We start from the raw sequence: 22,576 nt of genomic DNA, 5'->3' as shown, positions 1-22,576 counted from the left end.
TTTGATGTATCAGATTTATAACAATTCTTTAAAAGTCAAATTTATATGAGCCTGTGCCTGAAAATAGAGATTTTCCAAAGAAAGGGGGGTGGGGTGGAGGGGCTTATATAAAATTGTAATTTTTTTCCACCAAATTGAAGTAATTTTGTGATATATAATTCTTTCATATATATTTCATGTACTTTAACTGGAAAAAAAGTTACAAATAGCATACCAGATGAGTATAAAATGGTCCTAGGCCATGTATGACTTAAAATAATTTAGTGTCAATTTAGGCCGTAACAAATATAACGATAACTGTGTCCCCGGACTAATAATAAGAACTCGCATTCTGATATCTAATTCAGATATCTGTACGCAGATTTTCCTGAAATTCCAATAATTAATCTCGCATTATTGACCTTTTTTCAAAAATCGGAACAATAAATGCACGCAATAATATATGAATTTACATTTTTATTTTGCAAGTTGATTTGGTAAGTAAATGTTAAATGTCAAACAAAAATTCTAAAACCACTAATAAAATCTCGAGATTAAAAATTGAAACCACTAGTCTTATTCATATGTCATAAACTGGAGAGCCGGTATGTAATTCTACGAAAAGTGCGTCTTTGATACTCCGATGTCAACGGCAAGTTTATAAAACAGCTTCCATTGATTTCAAAGTAAACAACACGATAGCCTGAGCGTATATCAGTAACTTGAAGACCTTACAACTGTTCGGTTTAAATTCATTGATTACATTTATAAAAGTCCTGAGGATTGTTTACCTCCAAAGTACCAACACCTCGGATTTTAAACTTGAACTTCCACTTTGGATCATACTGATAACGCTCAGAGTCTTAATGAATTGTATCAGGTGAAAGTGTGATATTAAAAGACATAATGTCCAAACAGTTACAAATTGAACCATATTGAAATCCTTTGAAATACCATTAACGGTTCCATTTTTACTGACCAGATGCACATTTTAAGATTAAATTTTTTACCAGTGATGATCGAAAAAACAAACTAATAAAAATGTTGAAGAGCGGATAAACCAAAACAAGAAATTATAACTAGCATGATGAAGATACATTCCTTTTTTTATACGAATCCTTGAAATCAGCAAATAAAACAATATATGTATTGTTATTGAAATATTAAAGTTTTGTCTACTAGACAATACAGACCCTTCCATTATTCTTGAATAAATCAGGATCCGTTCAAAAAACAAATCTGACTGTTTATATAGTCTTATGTTTGTTGATGTGGTTCATAAGTGTTTCTCGTTTCTAGTTTTTTATATAGATTAGACCGTTGGTTTTTCCGTTTGAATGGTTTTACCCTTGTAATTTTTGGGGCCCTTTATAGCTCGCTGTTCGGTGTGAGCCAAGGCTCCGTGTTGAAGACCGTACTTTGACCTATAATGGTTAACTTTTATAAATTTTGACTTGGATGGAGAGTTGTCTCATTGGCACTCATATCACATCTTCTTATATCTATTATATATGTCAGAACAAGTACAAGAGACAAATCAGATCCTAATGAATTTTATTTATTAAATGTTTGTAGTTAGTGTTTTCGAAAATTGATGCAGCCGTAATAACCAGTTAAATTACGACTATTTCAACCGCCACAAACACCACCAAAAGCATAACCTCCGTACCGACCTCCTCAAAAAGACCAAAACATATATAAATGTATATATATAACTAAATAATTTAAGTTCAAATTGTTTAGAGAGGTTTCTAACATTAGTCTGATTTGCATAGTCTATATAAATTTATATAAGCCAACTCTTAGAAAGACCGGATGATCAAAAGTAGAATGAACAAACTCAATTGATGTCCGAGAACGTCTTAAGCTGATAGAAGCAAATATTAAATTAAGATCACTAAAAAAAAAATAAAAAACAGTCGTCCTATAACGAAATATTGTACAAAAACTTTCACGAAAGCAAAAACAGACACAAAAACCTAACTTTGAAACATGTTAAAAAAAGCACACAAAGAAAACGGAATAACCTTCATTGTAAACATACACAAAACTAATGAATGCCCGAAACCCTTCAAGATATATGATTTAACGATAGCACGATACGTACTTTCAACCGGAACTTGATCATATCCGGCCGTCACCGAATTGTCACACCTAACAGAATCCACACGTAAATTTAAATTCCTTAGCCTTTATTTGCAGATGCAGTTGTATGCATTTCTGAATGCAGAGTTTTCGTAAACAGTAGAATAGTCTTGAATTCTGTGACGTCACAAATATCAATATTTGGTACTACGATCCAAAACCAGGATACGTATCAACTTACAATGAATAGGTTTATATATATATATATGTATATCAATATAGTATACATCGTTCTCTGCAATAAACTATGAACTATGAAATAAAATACACATGTCAATGCAAAAAGTAAAAATACAGATTAAGAATTATAGATATTAGATTATGAAATTGCAATGCCTAATTGAGTTTATATGATGATATTTTAACATCGTTTTCAACAAGAAATGTAACAGGTTTTTTTAATAAAATGAATTAAACATGCGAAATGTATACACTGTCATTATTACGTTGGATTCTCATCTAAAAGCATAATTTCAGGTACCAGTTTGTTTCAAAATATATTTTCTAATATAAAAGTCAAGACTTTCACTACAACTACATTATGTTATTCAATTATTATGTATTTAATTTAACATGCGCCTGCGCATGTTTATCTAGTAAAATAATTAAAACCCGTTTCTTGCTAAAAAAACAAGCAAACACACAACTGTCAAACATTTTTATTATTTAAAAAAATTGCCTTTATGTTTTAAGGCACTGTTCACAAATTTTCCAATGACAGTATTTAATCACGACTTATTTAAGTGTCAACAAAAACAGTAAATTCGTACAGAAAATTTTTCTATACATATAAAATCTTCTAAAAATATAATAAACTGCAAATAGCCTAATCTTGATTATTTCAGTGATATTTTCATTGATGTCACACTAAAAAATGAGTGATGGCAAATCAAACGTTTAACTCTTTAACTTGTAATTCATAGTTATTGTAGAAATATGTTCGACAAGACCCCATATGGTTAATGCTTTTATGCAATATTTTGAAATAGTAATATGTTGTCATCATCCAAATCACTTATAGTTTAAAAAACGACTAGATATGTTTTACTTTGTGAACTGTCGTTTATCTGTTGGTCATTTTCTTTTCTAGCTATAGCGTTGTCAGTTTATTTTAAACTTTGAGTTATGGACTTGCTATTGGGCACCAAATGAGGCCCCTTTCTCTACTACCACTTGATTTGTAACTTGAACAAGAAAGTAACTTGTTTTTATCTGGAGCAATTCGTTCGGATTTTTTTATATGGCGTATTTACGACAGAAATGGCATCACAATCTTTATCTCAATAGTGATGTGTTGTAAATGATTTTTTTGTCAATAGCCCAAGTAGGTGGAGTTAGATGTTAATTAAAACCAACTTACCACGAAGAATCAATTACTTCAACGAAAAGTAAACCAACAAAAATACCGAACTCCAAGGAAAATTCAAAACGGAAAGTCCCTTAACAATTGGCAAAATCAAAAGCTCAAACACACCAAACGAATGGAAAACAACTGTCATATTCCTGACTTGGAACAGGCATTTTCTTATGTAGAAAATAGTGCATTAAACCAGGTTTTAAAGCTAGCTAAACCTCTCACTTTTATGACAGTTGAATAAAATTCCATTATATTGACAACAATGTGTGAACAAAACAAACAGAAGAGGTCGGCAAGGAGAGGCGTACAGTTCGTTCCAAAGAAAATAGCAAAAACGTGATAAAGCCTTGCGGTCATACACATTTTGACTATGATTATTGTACTCAACTATAAAAAAAATGTACGTCGAGTCCTGAATAAAGTTTATTACCGAAAGTATAAAAATAAGAAGTTGTGGTATGATTGCCATTGAGACAAATCTCCACCAGAGAACCAAATAACATAGAAGTTAACACTTATAGGTCACTGTAGGGCTTCAACAATGAACAAAACCCATATCGCATAGTTAGCTATAAAAAGGCAATTCAAAAACAATTCAAACGAGTAAACTAACGGCTTGATTGATATACAAAACAATGATCGAAAAACAAATATGATATACAGCAACAAACGACTTCCACTGAAGTACAGGCTCCTGACAGGCCCATACAGAATGTGGCGGGGTTGAACTAGTTTGCTTGCGTCAAACCCTCCCTCTAACCTGGGACAGTGGTGTAACAGTACAACATAAGAACAAACTATAAAAATCCGTTGAAAAGGGTTTAACTCATCAGACCGATACAAAGCAGAAAAAAAATCTAACAAAATCACAGATCGGACTTGGCTGTGTATGTATACATCCCCACAACAACTCAGTACAGATCTGAGGGTACTCACAATTACTGAATGCTAGTTCAAATTAAATAACAACTTATAAAAAATCTTATACATTCAAGTTTAAAGGGGCATTAGCTGTCAAATTCTTGTTAACCGATTTGACTCAAATTCTCATATTTGATTTATAACATACTTAATCATATATCCAAATTACTTTAAGTCTGAAATAAACAATTAACAATGCATAGACTCGATAACATATATCAGCATTTCGTGTGTGTTTTAGTCTAGACGACATCTAATTAAACATCGAGATGACCTCCGAAGACTGCCGACCGTCACATAGCCCGATAAAAATATAAACATGAATATAAATAGATAGCGACTTCGTGGAATTACACTTTTTTAGGTTTGTTTGAATACATGTTATAGGCTAAAAAAATAAGTTAATCATCGTTTTTGCTTGTATAAGAATGATTTCGGTGGATCGAATTAGTCAACGAAATGGTTCACCTTTGTTACACTTTCAATGATGACATTCTTTTCCCTTTAATGGCTGAACACGACTAATACATGCGTAACCAATCTCTAATGGATTAAATTGAAGGTCACTTGAATACGGATTCAATGAGGTCGAATTATTCACTTGCAAATGAATAATTCATCAGCTATGTTTCTTAGCTTATTTTGACAAAATGTAACTAAACTGGCTGCTAAAAGCAAATGATTATTTTACTATTTCACTTTCATTAAAAATTGAAAAAAATTAAAATCATATTTTATTTTTTTTTATATCTCGTGGCTAATGCTCCTTTAAGAAAGGCCTGGAATATTACAAAATCTAAAGCAAGTTTTAAATACATGATATGAATATAGTCTAAGAGTTGAATTCAAGGTCAGAAAACTTATAAAGATAGATAATCAATACCGACAGATGTACCGCATTTTGTCTTTTAAATAGAATGTATAGTAACTGTTTTTGCTCGTTGTTTCAGGCTGTACGATAGCATATAGGTATTCACGCCCTTGTCCTAAGATCTCCTAATTTCTATAATAAAGGTAATAGGTAAAGAGTAAACTGAAATTCAAAGGTAATGATGGAAACGAGTTTATAAATAGAGAAGTGTATAGCATATGCTAAATGATAATACTTTTTACAAATGGAGAAGGAACTCTTTTGAACCTTTCTATTGATAATAAAACTTCGAGATTAAAAGTATAATAGATAATTCGGAGAGACAAAGTTATAATGGGTGCACTAAACATACACTAAACATCAAAATGGTAAATTGTATCTTTAAAGTCATTTGAAACCAGTTTCCGTTATTTTAATGTTAAGAAAATTATCGATCCATTTGTTAAACAAACTTTATCATAACAGTTGTGTAATTGTTTGGTGTATTAATCGTTATTTGAAGAATGAATAAATACTATATTCTTTTCACGTTTGTTTATCTTTTCTTTCATCACGCATTTTCCGTCGCAATTGCAATGTGAGGTTGCCGAAGTGTCATAGTTAAGATCACTGCATTTTTTAAAGCTGTCGGCAAATTGGAGTACAGGAAGACAATAATCGAATAATAGTGTACTTCTGAAGATTGGAATAAAATTGAGGATTTTCCGTTAAAAGAGTCTTTGTATATATACCTGTTTTATAGTCAAACTTAGTCATTTTAATATATAAGACGTATTCAACTTGTTTTGGTAAATTTGAAATAACATATCACTTCAAAACAAAACTATACTATGCTTTAATTTACAATAATTTAATCCTTGCGTGTCCATTTAAAATAAGTTGGTGTATTTTTATAATGACATGTCAAACTCAGCCCAATGATGTTTTATTTTATTGTCCAATAACATTTAATGGTACCAATTGTACGACCTTTGGGGTAAGAATCGGATTAACAATAATGGAATCGGATTAACAATATCAGATTACTTTGAAAGAATTGTTACATATTGATACACAAATGACCAAAATAACTTTTAAACAATTATTACATATTCATAAACCAATGACTATAGTAAGCAGTATCTTACTCATTTTCAATAATCAACAGATTAATAAATAACACAAAAAGCCATTTTCAGGAATAATTATTAAAAACCCTGTTTCAGTTTAAATGCATTTGAAAGGATAATTTGCAAGCTTTAACAAGTTATGCATTGAACAATTAGTATTTAATCAATAATTAAAATTATAGACATTTAAATCGTTATTTTGAAAAAAAGTTTACTTCAGTGCTGATGTAGATATGGGTGCCGTTATTCAAATCATACTGTTGCTAGTTGCTTTAGTAGACGGTAAGAACATTTGTTTAACTGTTCAGAATCAACAATTATATAATCGAATTTGCAATAAATGTTATGATGTGGCGTAATTCTGAAAAAAAAATCACATAGTCTGCTTGATTTAAAAAATATTTGCTCATACCAGATGCGTACTATTTCAAATTTGCAAATTAATACGTATTTAAATACAAATAAAAAATTTTATTTGACCAATTATACTATGTCAACGTTAATGTATAAAGCAAAATAACGTATGATTAAGCCAACATTCTCCGTATCACTCATAAATCAAAAGAGATGGTATTTTTTTAAGCTTTAGTTTTGAATGTTTTTTTTTCTGCATACGCATTCTAATAATCCATTTCGCCAGTTTCGTTATGTTTGTTGTATTTTGTCACTTTACTGGCCTTTGATTTTGATAATGGACCCAATCCCTTAAAACAGATGATACCGTCTACTTGTCTGTAACCTTTAGTTTTTTCTATTGATTGAAAAGTAAAATAACAAAAATATCGAACTCCAAGGAAAAATTCAAATCGGAAAGTCCCTTATCAAATGGCAAAATCAAAAGCTGAAACACATCAAACGAATGGAAAACAACTGTCATATTTCTGACGTGGTACAGGCATTTCCGTGTGTAGGAAATGGTGAATTAAACCTGGTTTCATAGCTAGCTAAACCTCTCACTTGTATGACAGTCTCATAAAATTCAATTATATTGACAACAATGTGCAACAAAACAAATGATGTTATTTTTTAGATGTCTTATATCTTGTTACATCCATTCCTTATATCAAGCTATGCATTACATTTTGATGAATTCTTTGTCAAGGTAAATGTATTAATTTGAGAATGATTCGTTTATTCAACAATTCATATAAATTAGATTTCAAAATGTTACCTGCCAAATCTTTATCAAAAATGTAAATCCTGATTGTATGTTTGCTTAACCAAAGCCATGGAAATATTGACAACAAATCTATTATTATTCAAAACGATATCTGATAAGTTTTTCAATGATAGAGGTCATTTGCATATCAATTAAATATAAAGGAAGTAAATAGATATCATTATTTAGTTGAGTTGAAAAGGGTTTGAATGCTAAAGCATATAGCATTCAAAACTTTTAGTATAGGACAGCAAACATGGATTTCGTATTATTCATACTTAGTATATTCGCGTTGATAATAAATGTGAAAGGTAGGTTAAAATGTACAGAGAGATACTTTTATGTCAAACATGATCTGAAAACGTTTCTGCCTTTTATTGCTTTTAAATTTTTATTTAAAAGGTCAACAATCTAGCATGTATCTTAAAAGTGAAAGAATAGTATCAAAATGAGAGACGAAAGATACCAAATGGACATTTAATAGTATCAATTAATTTATCTACAAATGTAGCCCGTTCAACAATTATCGCCATACAATTATTTTAATAAATAAATTTACCTTCTTTGTAAAATTAAAGAAGTATATGCATATTTTTCTATAAATTTTGAAAAGCGTTTTGGATTCACCAAATTCATATTTTGTAATTATCCTTTTCTATATCTGGGTCGATATTTCTGGGTTGGAACTGCTACTCCCCGAGTATATCACCAGCTTAGTTGTCAATTCTTTGCTCCTGGCATGATTTATTACATATCTAAGTACATAAGTACTAAGAAATTATTCAGAAAATAAGGTCCTTTCTTGAAGCATGGTTGACTTAACGCAAATTTGATTATAATTTTAGGTTTCTATTGGTCATATAGATGCTCAACCATTTAAGTTATTGCAAATTGAATAACCTAGTTCTCATAATGGCTTACCCCTCGAATTAAATTTATATTATCTCAAGCGGATTAAATCGCCATGTTAAGTGTATGGATATGTTATCTATAAAGTTATGTGTGCCTGAAAAGAAAGTAAACGCTTTGTATTTTAAATGTTTTGGTTTTGTATAAGGAATATGGATTGGTTAATTTCCCGTTCCCGGAGCAAGCGGATGACGAATCATTTGTTTACGGAAATAGTATTAGACGCGTTGTTCCTGGATTTTGACAGAAAGGCAGCCAACGCATTTCTTATGCTTTTTATCATAAATTGATATAAAATAATATAAGATTTGTTTGTTTACAGATGTTTTTATAGATGCATAATACCTTAAATCGATTCTTACATAACAAAAAATCAAAAATGATTTGTGTGTACTCATACTGGGATGTTCAGATTTAGTTCCTTGATAATTGATTTCTTATCTTTCTGACTGTCAGTAAGTGCCTGCAATAATTTTTTATATGCATCAAGTTACAAAATCGTCATTGTGGTAATTTTTTGTATTCTTGTCTTTGTTGTTTGCTTATGTGCTTTGTCTTTTTGCCCTTTTGTTTTTGTTTTTTGACATATTTGTTTGTTTTTATAGTGATTAAGATTTTAACACAATGTTGACTGCTGTACTCCTATTTTTGACATTTTTACCTATTATGTCTGTTTGTTTTGTTCACACATTGTTGTCAATATAATGGAATTGTATGCTACTATCATACAATTGAGTGTTCTAGCTAGCTATAAAACCAGGTTTCATACACCATTTTCTACATAAGGAAATGCCTGTACAAAGTCAGGAATATGACAGTTGTTTTCCATTTGTTTGATGTGTTTGAGCTTTTGATTTTGCAATTTGATAACGGACTTTCGGATTTGAATTTTCCTTGAAGTTCGGCATTTTTGTTATTCTTTTTTTTTCACAAGGTTATATTCATTGCAATTAGAGAAAAGTGAAAATTGAAATTATTTCTCTGAGGTTAAGTTACTTTAATCTCTCGATTTTCACAATCTTGAGCTAAATTGAAACTAGATTGATCATATATTTTGTACTTTGAAAATTAAAGTCCAAATAGAAAATGCTGTAGTTTTATGCAGCCATTAATCTCTTTCTTTTTTCTCTTGCGATCCACTGAGTAATTGTAAGGCTGTTGCGTAGTTTCGATTACTCGATAATTTTATATATACCTTGTGTGTTTGTGTTTTCAATTTTTCAAAAGCACGTTTTTTTGGTTACAATTTGAACCTATCTGTTTCATATCTAGAGTTAAGAACGCGTACCCGAAAACAATCCCATTGCCATTATTATAGCAATACAAAGTTTTGGGATGTAAAGGTCAATAACAAAATTTATACAGATAACTTGCATTGTGAAGACATATTTTAGTTTACAATCCCTTTAAAATTATAAAAGACATTTTTATTTCAAAACACTGCGTTGGTATTGTAAATAAATTTCGTTGGAGTGTTCCCGAATTCCCGAATAATACCCAACAATTAACAATAACATGCGGTTAAATCATCGTACCAACAGATGACATTGGTTTTTCAACAAGGAAGTTACTATGTTAATATTGATAGGTGATTTTCATCTGGAACAAGTCGTATATTATACTTAATACGATTCAAATAAACAAGACTATGGATAAGATCTTTCTTGTTTTAAATCAGTAATCTATGAGCTTATTTGGCTTTAAAGTTCAAAATATATAACAATTTTACGCATTTAGTTTGCATAACTCACCTTTAAAATAAGAATAAAGGATAATGAATATACTTAACATTCCAACTTATATTCTAAATAATACATGTCGATAGATCATGCTTTAGCAAGTATGGGAAAATCTCTCAACTAACGAATCAAGCCCTTTACAATTTAGATTTATTGCTCACCTGTTTTTGAAAATGCATGAAATATTTATCATATCTATCACTTGAAATTGATTAAAAAGGAATCAATCGATCTATCAAACATTGTGGCTATACTTGATTGGTAAAGACACTTATAAAAGAAAGTGGTATGTTTAACCCAGGAATTACAACTCACTAAACGTTCGATTTATATTACAGACATTTCAGAGCTAATAAATGTATCTATTAGTCAAAGTTATAATGTAGAAGTGCAAGATGTATATTCCTCTCATGAACCATAACTGAACAATTCATATGTTCTGTTCAGGCTTATTTCTTTGCATTGGCTTTCAAATATATTAGTCGCGCGCGTCTCAGAATGCTATTCCAATAGTGTGCATTGTGTGTACAAGATCTTTATCATGCTGATTTATTCGTATTGATTACATAAATGTGATTTCCAGTCCAATCAGTATAAAAGGCGATGAGATAAAACGCAAAGGAAGGATAACAATATTGCAAACAATCCGCATAATGTTCCACGGGCACAGGGAATATATGTGAAGAGTTTAGTAGAATAGGAAAATATAGTCTCAGCATCGGTCTTCAATGAACAATACTTAACATATAATGGTGAAGGTTTGTTGCTCTTGGAGCGTGCCATGCTTAATATACGAGACAATCATTTGATACATATCACATTACTGAAGTGGCCCATAGCAGGTGTGGGCTGCCAAGAAAGGACAAAATCCCTTGGTACAAGAGCAACTTTGTCCAATTTCTGTTTTAAAAAATTCTCCCATTAATGCTATGATTAGGATACATAAGCTTAAGTTTACCAGCTTGGACAAACGTGAATATTTCAACATTCCACTTGTCATCATCTAATTTATCAGGAGTAACATACCCTCTGTCCCCTCGTATGACGTTTACATATCTCAATTTAAATGTTACACTCGTGTATGTTAATACTATACGGCCTCCTAACTCAAAAACCGCTTCAACTGAGGTATATGGAAAAACGACTCGAATCAACACTACATACGTTTTACGGTCACCACGAATTTGTTGACGGAAACGGTGTGTCTGGGTGTCAACTCAATATATATACTTTTTTCGCATTCTTAATTCAGATACCAGAAAATTCGTCTGATCTGTTAATTAACCAATGTGTCCTATTCTCGATTGCTTGGAGGAGTGGCTTACCCTGCCGAAGCACTTGACCATTTTGGAGTAAATGCAATCTTTCTCCGTTTTTGCTGTTTGCCTTCAAGTTGATTTGTCATATTTTCTAATGGATTTGTTAGATTTGAATTTCTGTTGATTACTGTTGACATTAATTTGAATTGAGTTTTTAGGAATCGTTTCTGCTCGTAGAGATAAAATGGAGCATACGCAAGTCGTTTAAAAATTTATGTGGTCTTGTGCAAAAACACTACCATCGGCCTAATGTAAAAAAGTCTTTCAAATCTAGATCGCCCTCATGGAGCTTTGGTGACCTTCTGTCATATCTTCATCATCAGCAAGGGTTACATTACATTAGAACTATTCTTTTTTCACTGCCTGTTAATTTTCTAAAATGCTTGAGAGATTATGCACTTGACAAAGAACGCATAAATACATTTTCTCCAATATACAGACTGGTCAGTATAATTTGTGATGTAGCTCTTTTCCGTCTTTTTAAAGCAGTAAGATCGGAACCTTTACATGATGAAAAGAGGAAATTCCTTCATATTCATTTTACCAATATAGGATAAAGGAATTGATGCAATCAACATCAGCAACGTTCTACATCACAAGGCCGTAACATCTAAAATTCCAATTTATTTTCAAAATCAGTCTGTTTCTATTGTATCCTACAGTTACACCAAAACCATTGCAAGTATTTAACTATGATAGATATAAGAAGATGTGGTATGAGTGCCAATGAGACAACTCTCCATCAAAGTCAAAATTTATAAAAGTAAACCATTATAGGTCAAAGTACGGTCTTCAACACGGAACCCTGGCTCACATCGAACAGTAAGCTATAAAGGACCACAAAAATTACTAGTATAAAACCATTCAAACGGGAAAACCAACGGTCTAATCTATATAAAAAACGAGAAACGAGAAACACTTATGAACCACATCAACAAACGACAACTACTGAACATCAGATTCCTGACTTAGGACAGGTGCAAACAAATGCAGCGGGTTTAAACGTTTTAATGGTACCAAACCTTCACCCTTTTTCTCAAACAATAGTGTAACCATTGCAGGACCTTGATTTAGAACAATACCTAAACAACCCTCTGTCATGTGACTGTTCCAACTCGCCTTATATCTAAACATAATTCAACATGAACATCTCCGAAAGATGATATATCATGGTCCTAAGTTTAGAGAACCCCAACACATCAATTGGAACCATAACTTCAAAATAATTATGGATTCCATTGAGGACTACGCCAGAGCATGGACTAAACGAGAAGAAGTTGAACTTGACGCATTGTCAGAATGTCTCAAAACAATCAGAATTCTAATAAAACGTCGAATTAAATAGTTGAAAAACTGTGTGAATGATCGACCAAGGTCCGTTGTCCATTAGATTGACAAACATTGTGTCCGCAGTGAAAGAGGGTCTTCAGAAATACTGTGAAACTGTTTACTCGCGTAGTGGTATTAACCATATGTGGATTCTGAAAAACTCTAAAGAACTTCTGGATAATTTTAAATCTCGATCTTTCTCTGAAATCAGTTCTATCAAAACATTTGATTTTTCAACCCTGTATACCACTATTCCTAATGTGAAATTGAAAAATCGTCTTAAGAAATAATCCACAATGCTTTTAACATAAAATTTGGAAGCATACGCTATAAATTTACTACTTACCATACGGCATATTTTGTTAATAGTGAACAAAAAGGTAAAACATGCTATACAGAGGAACAAAAGAGAGACGAACGATACCAGAGGGACAGTCAAACTCATAGATCGAAAACAAACTGACAACGTCATGGCCAAAAACAAAAAGACAAACAGACAAACAATAGTACAGATGACACAACACAGAAAACCAAAGACTAAGCAACACGAACCCCACCAAAAACCGGGGGTGATCTCAGGTGCTCCGGAAGGGTAAGCAGATCTTGCTCCACATGTGGCACCCGTCGCGTTGCTTATGGTATTACAAATCCGGTAAATAGTCTAATTCGGTAGGTCACAATCGTGAAAAGGGAATGGTATTGTAGTTACAACATAAGGAACATATTCGATATCATCTGTGAAACGGTTATTCCATAACGGTCAACCCACTCGTGATGGCGTCCGTAAAATTGACGAAGGGATGACTTCAACTTCACCATTTGGAACTCTTGGTTTAATATCTTCCTTGTGAGCAGCAATCATCTATCAAGGAAATCATGATAGGAAATACAAGCCCGGGAATATCGTATCAATTGGGAGATATATACAAGTGATCAGTATGCTAGAGCTCCTTATTGACAACATATTTGTTAAATTTTGACGTAGACTTTTTCAACAAATTGTCGGCATTCCTATGTAAACGAACTGTGCGCATCTACTTGCCGACCTCTTCTTATTTTCATATGATTCGGAGTTCCTTCAGAAACTTGTTAAAAACAAGAGGAATCAAAGAAACAGATCATTTAATTTCACATTCAGATATATTGATGATGTTCTTTCTATTAACAATCCAAACTTTTCTGATTGGGTTCCAATAATATATCCTCCAGAACTAGAAATTAAAGAAACAACAGACACGGTTCCTCTGCCTCATTTTTCGACTTATACCTCGAATTTAATAAAGCGGTCATCTCATGACCAGAATCTATGACAAACGAGACAGTTCAAATTATGTAATTATAAATTTCCCCACCTTCTTCAATATACCAACTAAACCTGCATATGGGACATACATTTCCCAACTCAGTCGGTATTCGCAGCTGCTACTTAGACTTGTAAAACGTCACCAGTGTCTGCGCAGAAAGTTGATGAACCAAGGATATATCATAGAACATCTCGTCCTTTTTCTAAAGAAGTTCATCGGAAGATACCAAGACTTTGCTGATAAATATTCCGTATCAACTTCACAAATAATACACGATGGTCTTGAAGTATAGATTCTAGGTACTGACGTTGTTTATCATCTTAGTTACGTGTTATAGCGTTCGTCTATTTGTATTTGTATCTTATTACTTTTACTGTTTAGTCTATTTTTAGTAAAATATATTTGACGATGCTCGGTACTTAAACATCCCGTCATTGTGCTATTGTGCTATGGTACATTTTTGTATTCTGGTCTTTCGTTTTTGCTGATGTGCTTTGTCTATATGCCTTTTTGTTTTTCTTTGTTGACATATTTGTTTGTTTTTATAGTGATTGAGATTATAACACAATGTTGACTGCTGTACCCCTATTTTTGACATTTTTACCTATTATATCTGTTTGTTTTGTTCACACATTGTTGTAATGATAATGTAATTTAATGCGACTGTCATACAAATGAGAGGTAAAGCTAGGTTTAATACACCATTTTCTACATAAGAAAATGCATGTACAAGCAAGGAATATGACAGTTGTTATCAATTCGTTTGATGTGTTTGAGCTTTTGACTTTGCCATTTGATTAGAGACTTTCCGTTTTGAATTTTCCTCGGAGTTCGGTATTTTTATTAATACTTTTTTTCTAAAAAAGAGGCGAAAGATACCATAGGGACATTCAAACTCATAAGTCGAAAATAAACTGACAACGCGATTGCTAAAAAAAAAAGACCAACAGGCAAACAATAGTGCACAAAACACAACAAAGAAAACTATGGACTGAGCAACACGAATCCCACCAAAAACTGGGGATGATCTTAGGTGCTCCGGAAGGGTAAGCAGATCCTGCTCCACGTGTGGCATCCGTCTAATCTACTACAGAACAGTACATAGTTTACTCTTTTCTTTCAAAACGAAAAATGGTTTCGAGCACAGTATAAACTTTCTCGATATCTTCTAAACAGTGTAGTTTTAAACTTAGAAATCGTACAAGGTAAAATTTCTGTATAAGTGTATAAAATAGAGATTCTTACGAATGAAAAAAAATGAGTCAATTCAACGGCAAACAGAGTTGGGGATGTGGTAAATATGACATATGAATATGTCTCTATTTAGACTCATTTACAATTTGCAGCAATCAATATTTGATGATATCCTACTTTGATTTATAATAAATAACCACACCTATTACTGTATTTTACAGGTCAGTCGTGTTACTTGGGCTATTATCATTGTACGGGATATGATTGGTGCTGTCCTGATGCTTACATTTGCACTGGGTCTACAACCTGTTTATCGATTGGGTAAGTACTGTAATGTCCTGAGTTTTTTTGAGAGTCTTTTTGTCGATTAAAAGGGAATGAGCTGTCAAATTCATGTTCACCAATTTGACCCAAATTCTCATATTTTATTTATAGCTTACTTAAACGAATATCCAAATTACAAAAAAGTAAAAAGAAACAATTAAAAATGCAATGGCTCGCTATAATATACCCCCATTTGGTACGTACTTTAGACCAGACTCCACCTTATTAACCATCGAGATGTCCTTCGAAGACTGCCGACGGTCATATAAACCAACCGATTTAATCATAAGCATAAACAGATAGCGAGCACGTGCAATCCTATTTGTTTTAGGTCTGTTAGATTGCATGTTATAGGTTTAAAATATATGCAAATCATTGATTTACCTGTATAAGAATGACTTTTTGTGGGCCGGATCAGTCCATGAAAGTTTCATTCCTGGTGGCTTCCTATTTTCTCTTTTTAATGTTGACATTCTTTTCTTTTTTAATGAATGAGCCACCTGATGATCATATGCTCACCCATCTCCTCTAAAGGTCAAATTAATAGGTTGCATGACTACGGATTAATGAGTTGAATTATTAACTCGAAAGTCAATAATACACCAGTGATATTTTGTTAGATTATTTTGACGAAATTGAACAAAACTGAATGCTTATAGCGAAATTTATTTTCTATATTCCCCTCTTATGAATGTTTGAAATAAAATTAAAATTTTGTCGAATTCGTTACTTTTGCCCCTTTAAGTAGAGACCCTCTGGAATTCAAACTGATTATACGTAAGAAGATGAATGCACATCAAATGATGAATTAACGATGATAAATGAGTGTTTTCACAGATAATGATCGCACGACGACTACTACATGTTATACGGACGATGAACGCACCATGGGCGATGACAGTTACACGATCGATTAACGCACGATGATTGACGAGTAAACAAATATTAAAACGATACCAGTTTCATTACAGATGTACAGATATTTCCTTTTATTATCTAAATCTTAAAGTAGCAACTCACCGACATGATATATGCATAAATATTATACTCAGTACGTGTATATCATAATAATCAATATCGTCAATTAATGGTAACTTATTCTTTTTTTATATGGAATTATAAATTATTGTTATATTTGCGTTGTAAAAAACAGTATGAGTAGAGGATGGTTGAAACTGATAAATGAAATGTTATAAATCATGTCAGTACCAAAGTAGGGACTTCTGAGCTAATGATACCCTCAGGGACTGACAGTCCAAAAGCAGAGATATCAACACAGTGCTGTAAAAGTGAAAACAAGACTCTATAATTTTCATGTGTTCGAAGCGCTTTTCTGGATTTACGTTCATTGGGAACGCTCGAAGTCGATCATTTTAATGCCAATGATGTATAAGAACCGAATCAGTTGAAGAGCTAAATGACCAAAAAGGACATACAAAAATAGCCAAATCCACGGTAAACTTTCACTTAGGGAGTTGAAACCTTACTTTCTTAAAAATGTCCAAATTTAACGTAACAAAATATTTGTTAGCTTGTGAAAATGGTTGAAGAAATTAAAATGTTAAAGGAATAATTTACATATATCATAAAATTAACTCACATCGTTTGTACGTTTCGACCTACAATAGACATCCATGATACTCCTTTTCTCGAGGAGGGGTCTTAAAGGTCGAAACAAAAAACTATTACAGGGACAATGTTTGAAAGCGAAAAATAAACTTCAAAAATTTCCTCGAAAGCTTCGCCCGTTACCACCTACGACGTCTGAAAAGGACATTAGTTTCGTTGAGTTGAACGTATAAATACGCAGACACGTCCGATGAGATTTGGGCATTTTCAAATTTTTCTTTTAAATAATTATCGAGGAACAGTTTATAAATATAGGCAACAGTAGTATACCGCTGTTCAAAAGTCATAAATCGATTTAGAGAAAACAAAGCCGGGTTACAAACTTAAACCGAGGGAAACACATCAACTATAAGAGGAAAACAACGGAACAACAGAAGCACTGAAGTGCCACAAATACAAACGCAAACATGCATAGAAACGAATTATTTGATAACAATTGCCATATTCCTGACTTGGTACAGGACATTTTAAGAAAAAATGGTGGGTTGAACCTGGTTTTATGGCTAGCCAAACCTCCAGCTTATATGGCAATGTTAAAAAATATCGTTAAAATGACTACACTACGTGACAGAAATACAGTACAAACAAACGCAAGAACACTCAGCACAGAGAAACGCACAAATAAATAATAAAATAGTCGTTACAACATGTGAACCGCAGAATAACAACGAACATCTTCCATTAATGACAGCACAGGACATCACAAACAGTGACGTATTTTTGTAACGAATATATAATCTTGAAATTCATACAATTTATATTATATGTCTATGGTCATGATCATGATCATATCTGTATATAATCATAGTCCAGATAATTAACATGATTAACTTTGAAACGTTTAACCTTTAATGCTGTAAATATTTATAAGGTATACAAAACCCTTAGATGTGCCTACATAATGAGTTTATTCAAATTTAATTGAGTTATTTGATCGTATGGCAATCGGTGTTACATGATAGATTAATAAAGTAACGATGAATAAACACGTAAATTTTACTCACAAATTAGAATTATAAAAAACACATTTATACATTGTCAGTATCAAGGGAGACACTTACTGGCCTGTTATTGCTTTTCTCTACAAAACTAGTTTGCTTATGGACAAGGGCTACTTGACCTTTTAATGAAATGTCCATAATGATATTGACAGTTCTACAATGTTTGTTACTTCTGCATACAAATATTTGCTCAAGTATGTATCTTTGACTAACTTGAAAAATATTCTGTTTTCAGAGCAATAGTCGGAGCCTGCATTGGAGCTATAGCTGGTCTTGTTTTTTTCATCGTCCTCATATACCTCTGCTGCAGATGTAAGTTTATTTAAGTATACGTATGTACAAGCAAAATCAAAAAAGAAAAAAGATTAAATTGGTTTGATTAACTAGAGTTAGACAACAATAATAATAATGATTTATTAAAAATCTAAAATAAATGGCATGAAATGGTGATTATCAGAGTAACTTCGCATTTTATTTAGGTGATTTAAGCAGATTCAGTCACATTATTTCAAACTCGTGTTATATATTGAGAGTTACGACAAATGAGCGCCAAAATTGGTAATTTGCGTAAATGAAATCAAATGGACATATGTGCATTCATTTAAGGAATGTGCTTGAGTTTTGGAGCATTATTGAATACAACGGTTACTTAAAAAAATCAAGTTTAAACTGATAAAGAGAAAATGTCTTCAAAGAAGGAGACAATAACCGATGCTGAATCTGGGTTTCAGAAGTTTCCCAAAAAGTATTCTGCAAATTTTTAGTGGGGTAATCTTTGCACATGAATTACAGATGATCTCTTTGAACAATGTTAAATAATCGTTACGATATTGTATATATATATTGTTATACTTTGTATAAGCATATGTACACTAAAATGATACATTCATCAAATGATTTAATCAATTAAATAAACTCAACTTATTTTGTTATACAGCCACGAACACCTATAGTTCTACATCCTGTTGAAACTTTTAATGTCATGCTTTTCCAAGACTGTTTAAGACGCCTTCACACTCAATCCGTTGGATGTGTACTGATATTTTAGTCTCTTATTAGTTGAAACTAGCTTTGAGCTAGCTGTTAGTAACTGCGAGAACTCTTAGATCGGTAATTGATTTGGTAATGTTTGTTTTTTTGTTAAATTTTTCTTCTTTGCTTCGTGTGATTTGACAAGTAAGGCCCTTTCCTACATATCTTACGATTTGTTCTAGTGTTGCGCTGTTGCACCACTGTCCCAGGTTATGGATGGATTGGGCGTTCGCAATCATGTTTAACCCTGTAAAATTCTTGATGTGTCTGTCTCAATTCAGGAGCCTGAGATTCAGTGGTAGTCGTTGGTTGCTGTCTGCCATGTTCTGTTTTGTTTTTGTGCGTATTTTTAAGCATAAACTATGCTGTTGTTTTATGCATTAATCAGTGTCTTGTTTTTTGTCATGTCAGGGACTTTCATTTCATTTCTTTTCAACCTTAAGGTAAAACATTTAATAGCCCAAATCAAAGATATGATATTAAGTATGTTCGTTTCTCTTGTTTTTGAATGTGCTAGATATTCGGAATCCACTGGTTTTATCGATGTACTGCCATTAAATAATGTTGCCGGCTAACCCCTACTTTTCTTTTCATAATTGTATTACATATAGTTTTAAAAGTGATATTTGAAAATCTCAAAAATCCTTGTTATTTTTTTTTATATAGTTTTTGAAAGAAAACAGGTGCCAATGTTAAATGTTTAAAAAATCTAGAGAGAATAATTTCCCGCCAAATTTTCAATGGCTTACATCTCAAAAACAAGCGCACAGACCCTTATTTTTTTCTGCTTAGTTAGTTCTTTGATTAATGTACTATCAATTTGTAACAGTCTTTTAAAAATCTTGTTATTTTGAAACAAAGTAGCAAACATACTTAACTTGCAAAATTGTTCAACATCTTTACAAAAATTTAAAGTAAAAAAACAAAATGTTTTTTTCGTACACAGCGAAGAAAGGTACCGTTGGAACTGTTGTAGCACATCCAGGTGTCCACACCACAGTAGTTGGACAACAACAGTATGGACAGCCAGGTTATGGACAACCGCCTGCATACGGTCAGCCACAGTACGGACAACCAAGCGGTTTTACACAGCCAGGCCCGGATCCAGCATATCCACCCACTAAACAATAACATTTTTGCTACAGCTACTGCTACAGGAACTAGACGTTTACTATATTTATCGATATTTTATTGTGTGGATTTACTTAACTGATTAATGTACGTTCCCGTTTTACAATAAAATAAAATTAAAATATGGAAATATTATCCTGTTACAGGCTTCTAAATAATAAACAGCTAGAATAGTAAATTTATTAAACATAAAACTTCCAAACTAGACTTTCTTTAAATTGTTAGCTAAAATGGATATTCTGTACAGTATGTGTGTGTACACGAACATATTTCACATTTAGATTAGAACACCAAATTCAAAGGTATACATAGAGGTTTTGATGCAAATGTTTACACTGTTTTTAGTGCATTAGCTGCCAAATTCATAATCATCGCATTGACACAAACCCTCAAGTTAACTTATAACATACTAAGATGTATCATATCTTCTATTTAAAATATCTTCCTCATTTCAATTCTGGTGGATGGTTGCTCATCATTTGACATAAAAACTTACCTGAGCTTTGATATACAAAAACATGAGAGATCACTTATCAGACAAATCAGCATTAATTCACTTTCACTTCCTATTACAACTGGGAGTAAATCAACTAAAGAATTTAGTAGATGAAAGATTCACTTATGGCACAATATGGCCTAAAATATCAACTTTATCATAAAACACCAAAAAAGGTCACAATTTGGTCGTAAATGGGTCTTTTTCAAAAGCCTTAGTGCTAAATAAATCAGTTCTTTTCAAAGTAAGCCCATTTTGAAAATTTTGTCAAAATGTGATGATTTTGTGCAATTTGCAGACCTAAAAGCTTTAGGAAAACCTTGGCCGCCACTTACGATCCATAATGTTTTGTAACCAAAAGATTTCAATTTTGATATAGAATTCATCAATATAAAAACTTTTTGGATCGTGGATGGCGGCCAAGGTTAATTATGCCAAAAACAATTAAAATTATGGAAAAATTTACCAAAATTGACGTTAGAATACAAAAAAATGTTTATTTAAGGGGTCATAGCTTCATAAATTTTAAAGGAAGGTGCCAAAAAAATGTATTTTTGTCTAAATAGTATTATCACAAGTATTTCTATGTGAAATGTGTAGTATTTTGATCTGATTAAAAAAACATCAAAATCTTAGGGCCAATTCGTGCCCTTCGTGAACATCCTTCTTTTGCAGAGACAAAGTAGAAGATAAATGACAATTCTTTTTATATTGTCCCCTACATAAAACATTCGAGAAAAGTTTAGTTTTTTTTTTTAAATTTGATTTAAGATTATAATATCAAATCGGAAATATATTTACTTAATCCGTTTAATTGGTAAATGCCAGGCATATATGTAGTTATTTGAGTCAAGCTTTTGAAGTCAATCATAACACTTCATGTGAGTTGGTTTAACATAAGTTATAGAAGTACTACGTATGGTTATAACATATGGATATTTTTTACTTCTTTTGTATTATGTTTTATCTACAGTATTTGTCATGTAATATATGCTGTATACTTAGATTACGTATTATTATATATGATTTATGCAATACAATATTTTTGAATTTACTGTAAATTCAGAAATTATTGCGAAGTTTTAATTTATGCGAATATACGACTGGGTGAGTATCGCAATAATAAGAACTCGCATTCTGATATTTGATTCATATACCTATATGCAGATTTTCCTAAAATCCCAATAATTAATCTCGCATGTTTATCCTTTCTTCAAAAATCGCAATGATAAATGCACGCAATAATTTCTCCATTTATTTTTTTTTTTTGGCAAGTAGATTTTGGTTAGTAAATGTTAAATGTTAAACCAAGATTTCAAAACCACTAATACACCTTATCGCTAATAATTCCAATCTAAAAAAAAACCAGTCATTTAGACAACTTCCTCTTTGGGTCGAGTGTCGCAAATACAAAGGTCATCAGTAACAGCTGAGGGAGGAAAAAGGTTAGAAAACAAACATTTTGAAACTTTGATACATTATGATACACTTTTTTCAAACACAAATTAAAGTAATAAATATGTTTTGTTTGAAATGTTTACGATTGATTAAATAGGTCTCTTTGAAAAGTTATATGCATAATACATTGCTTAAACAGGGCCCCAGATAGCTTCAACTGTATGAAAAAG

At 32.0% G+C, this 22,576-nt stretch overlaps 1 protein-coding gene across 1 annotated transcript in view; it reads left to right on the top strand.

Moving 5' to 3' along the window:
* LOC127737308 (uncharacterized) overlaps window positions 1–22,002 on the top strand; it is a 160,941-nt gene extending 138,939 nt beyond the window's left edge. Inside the window, exons 3-4 of the mRNA XM_052247897.1 lie at window positions 18,525–18,601; window positions 20,268–22,002. Coding sequence (XP_052103857.1) covers window positions 18,525–18,601; window positions 20,268–20,452 — 262 coding nt within the window. The 3' untranslated portion in view covers window positions 20,453–22,002. The remainder of the gene's footprint in view (window positions 1–18,524; window positions 18,602–20,267) is intronic.
* The last annotated feature ends 574 nt before the right edge of the window (window positions 22,003–22,576 follow it).

Source organism: Mytilus californianus, unplaced genomic scaffold (genome assembly GCF_021869535.1).
Source record: "Mytilus californianus isolate M0D057914Y unplaced genomic scaffold, xbMytCali1.0.p SCAF_4, whole genome shotgun sequence".
Classification (NCBI taxonomy): Eukaryota; Metazoa; Mollusca; class Bivalvia; order Mytilida; family Mytilidae; genus Mytilus; species Mytilus californianus.
Note: the sequence above shows the minus strand (reverse complement) of the source record. Positions and strands in the feature narration are given on the sequence as shown.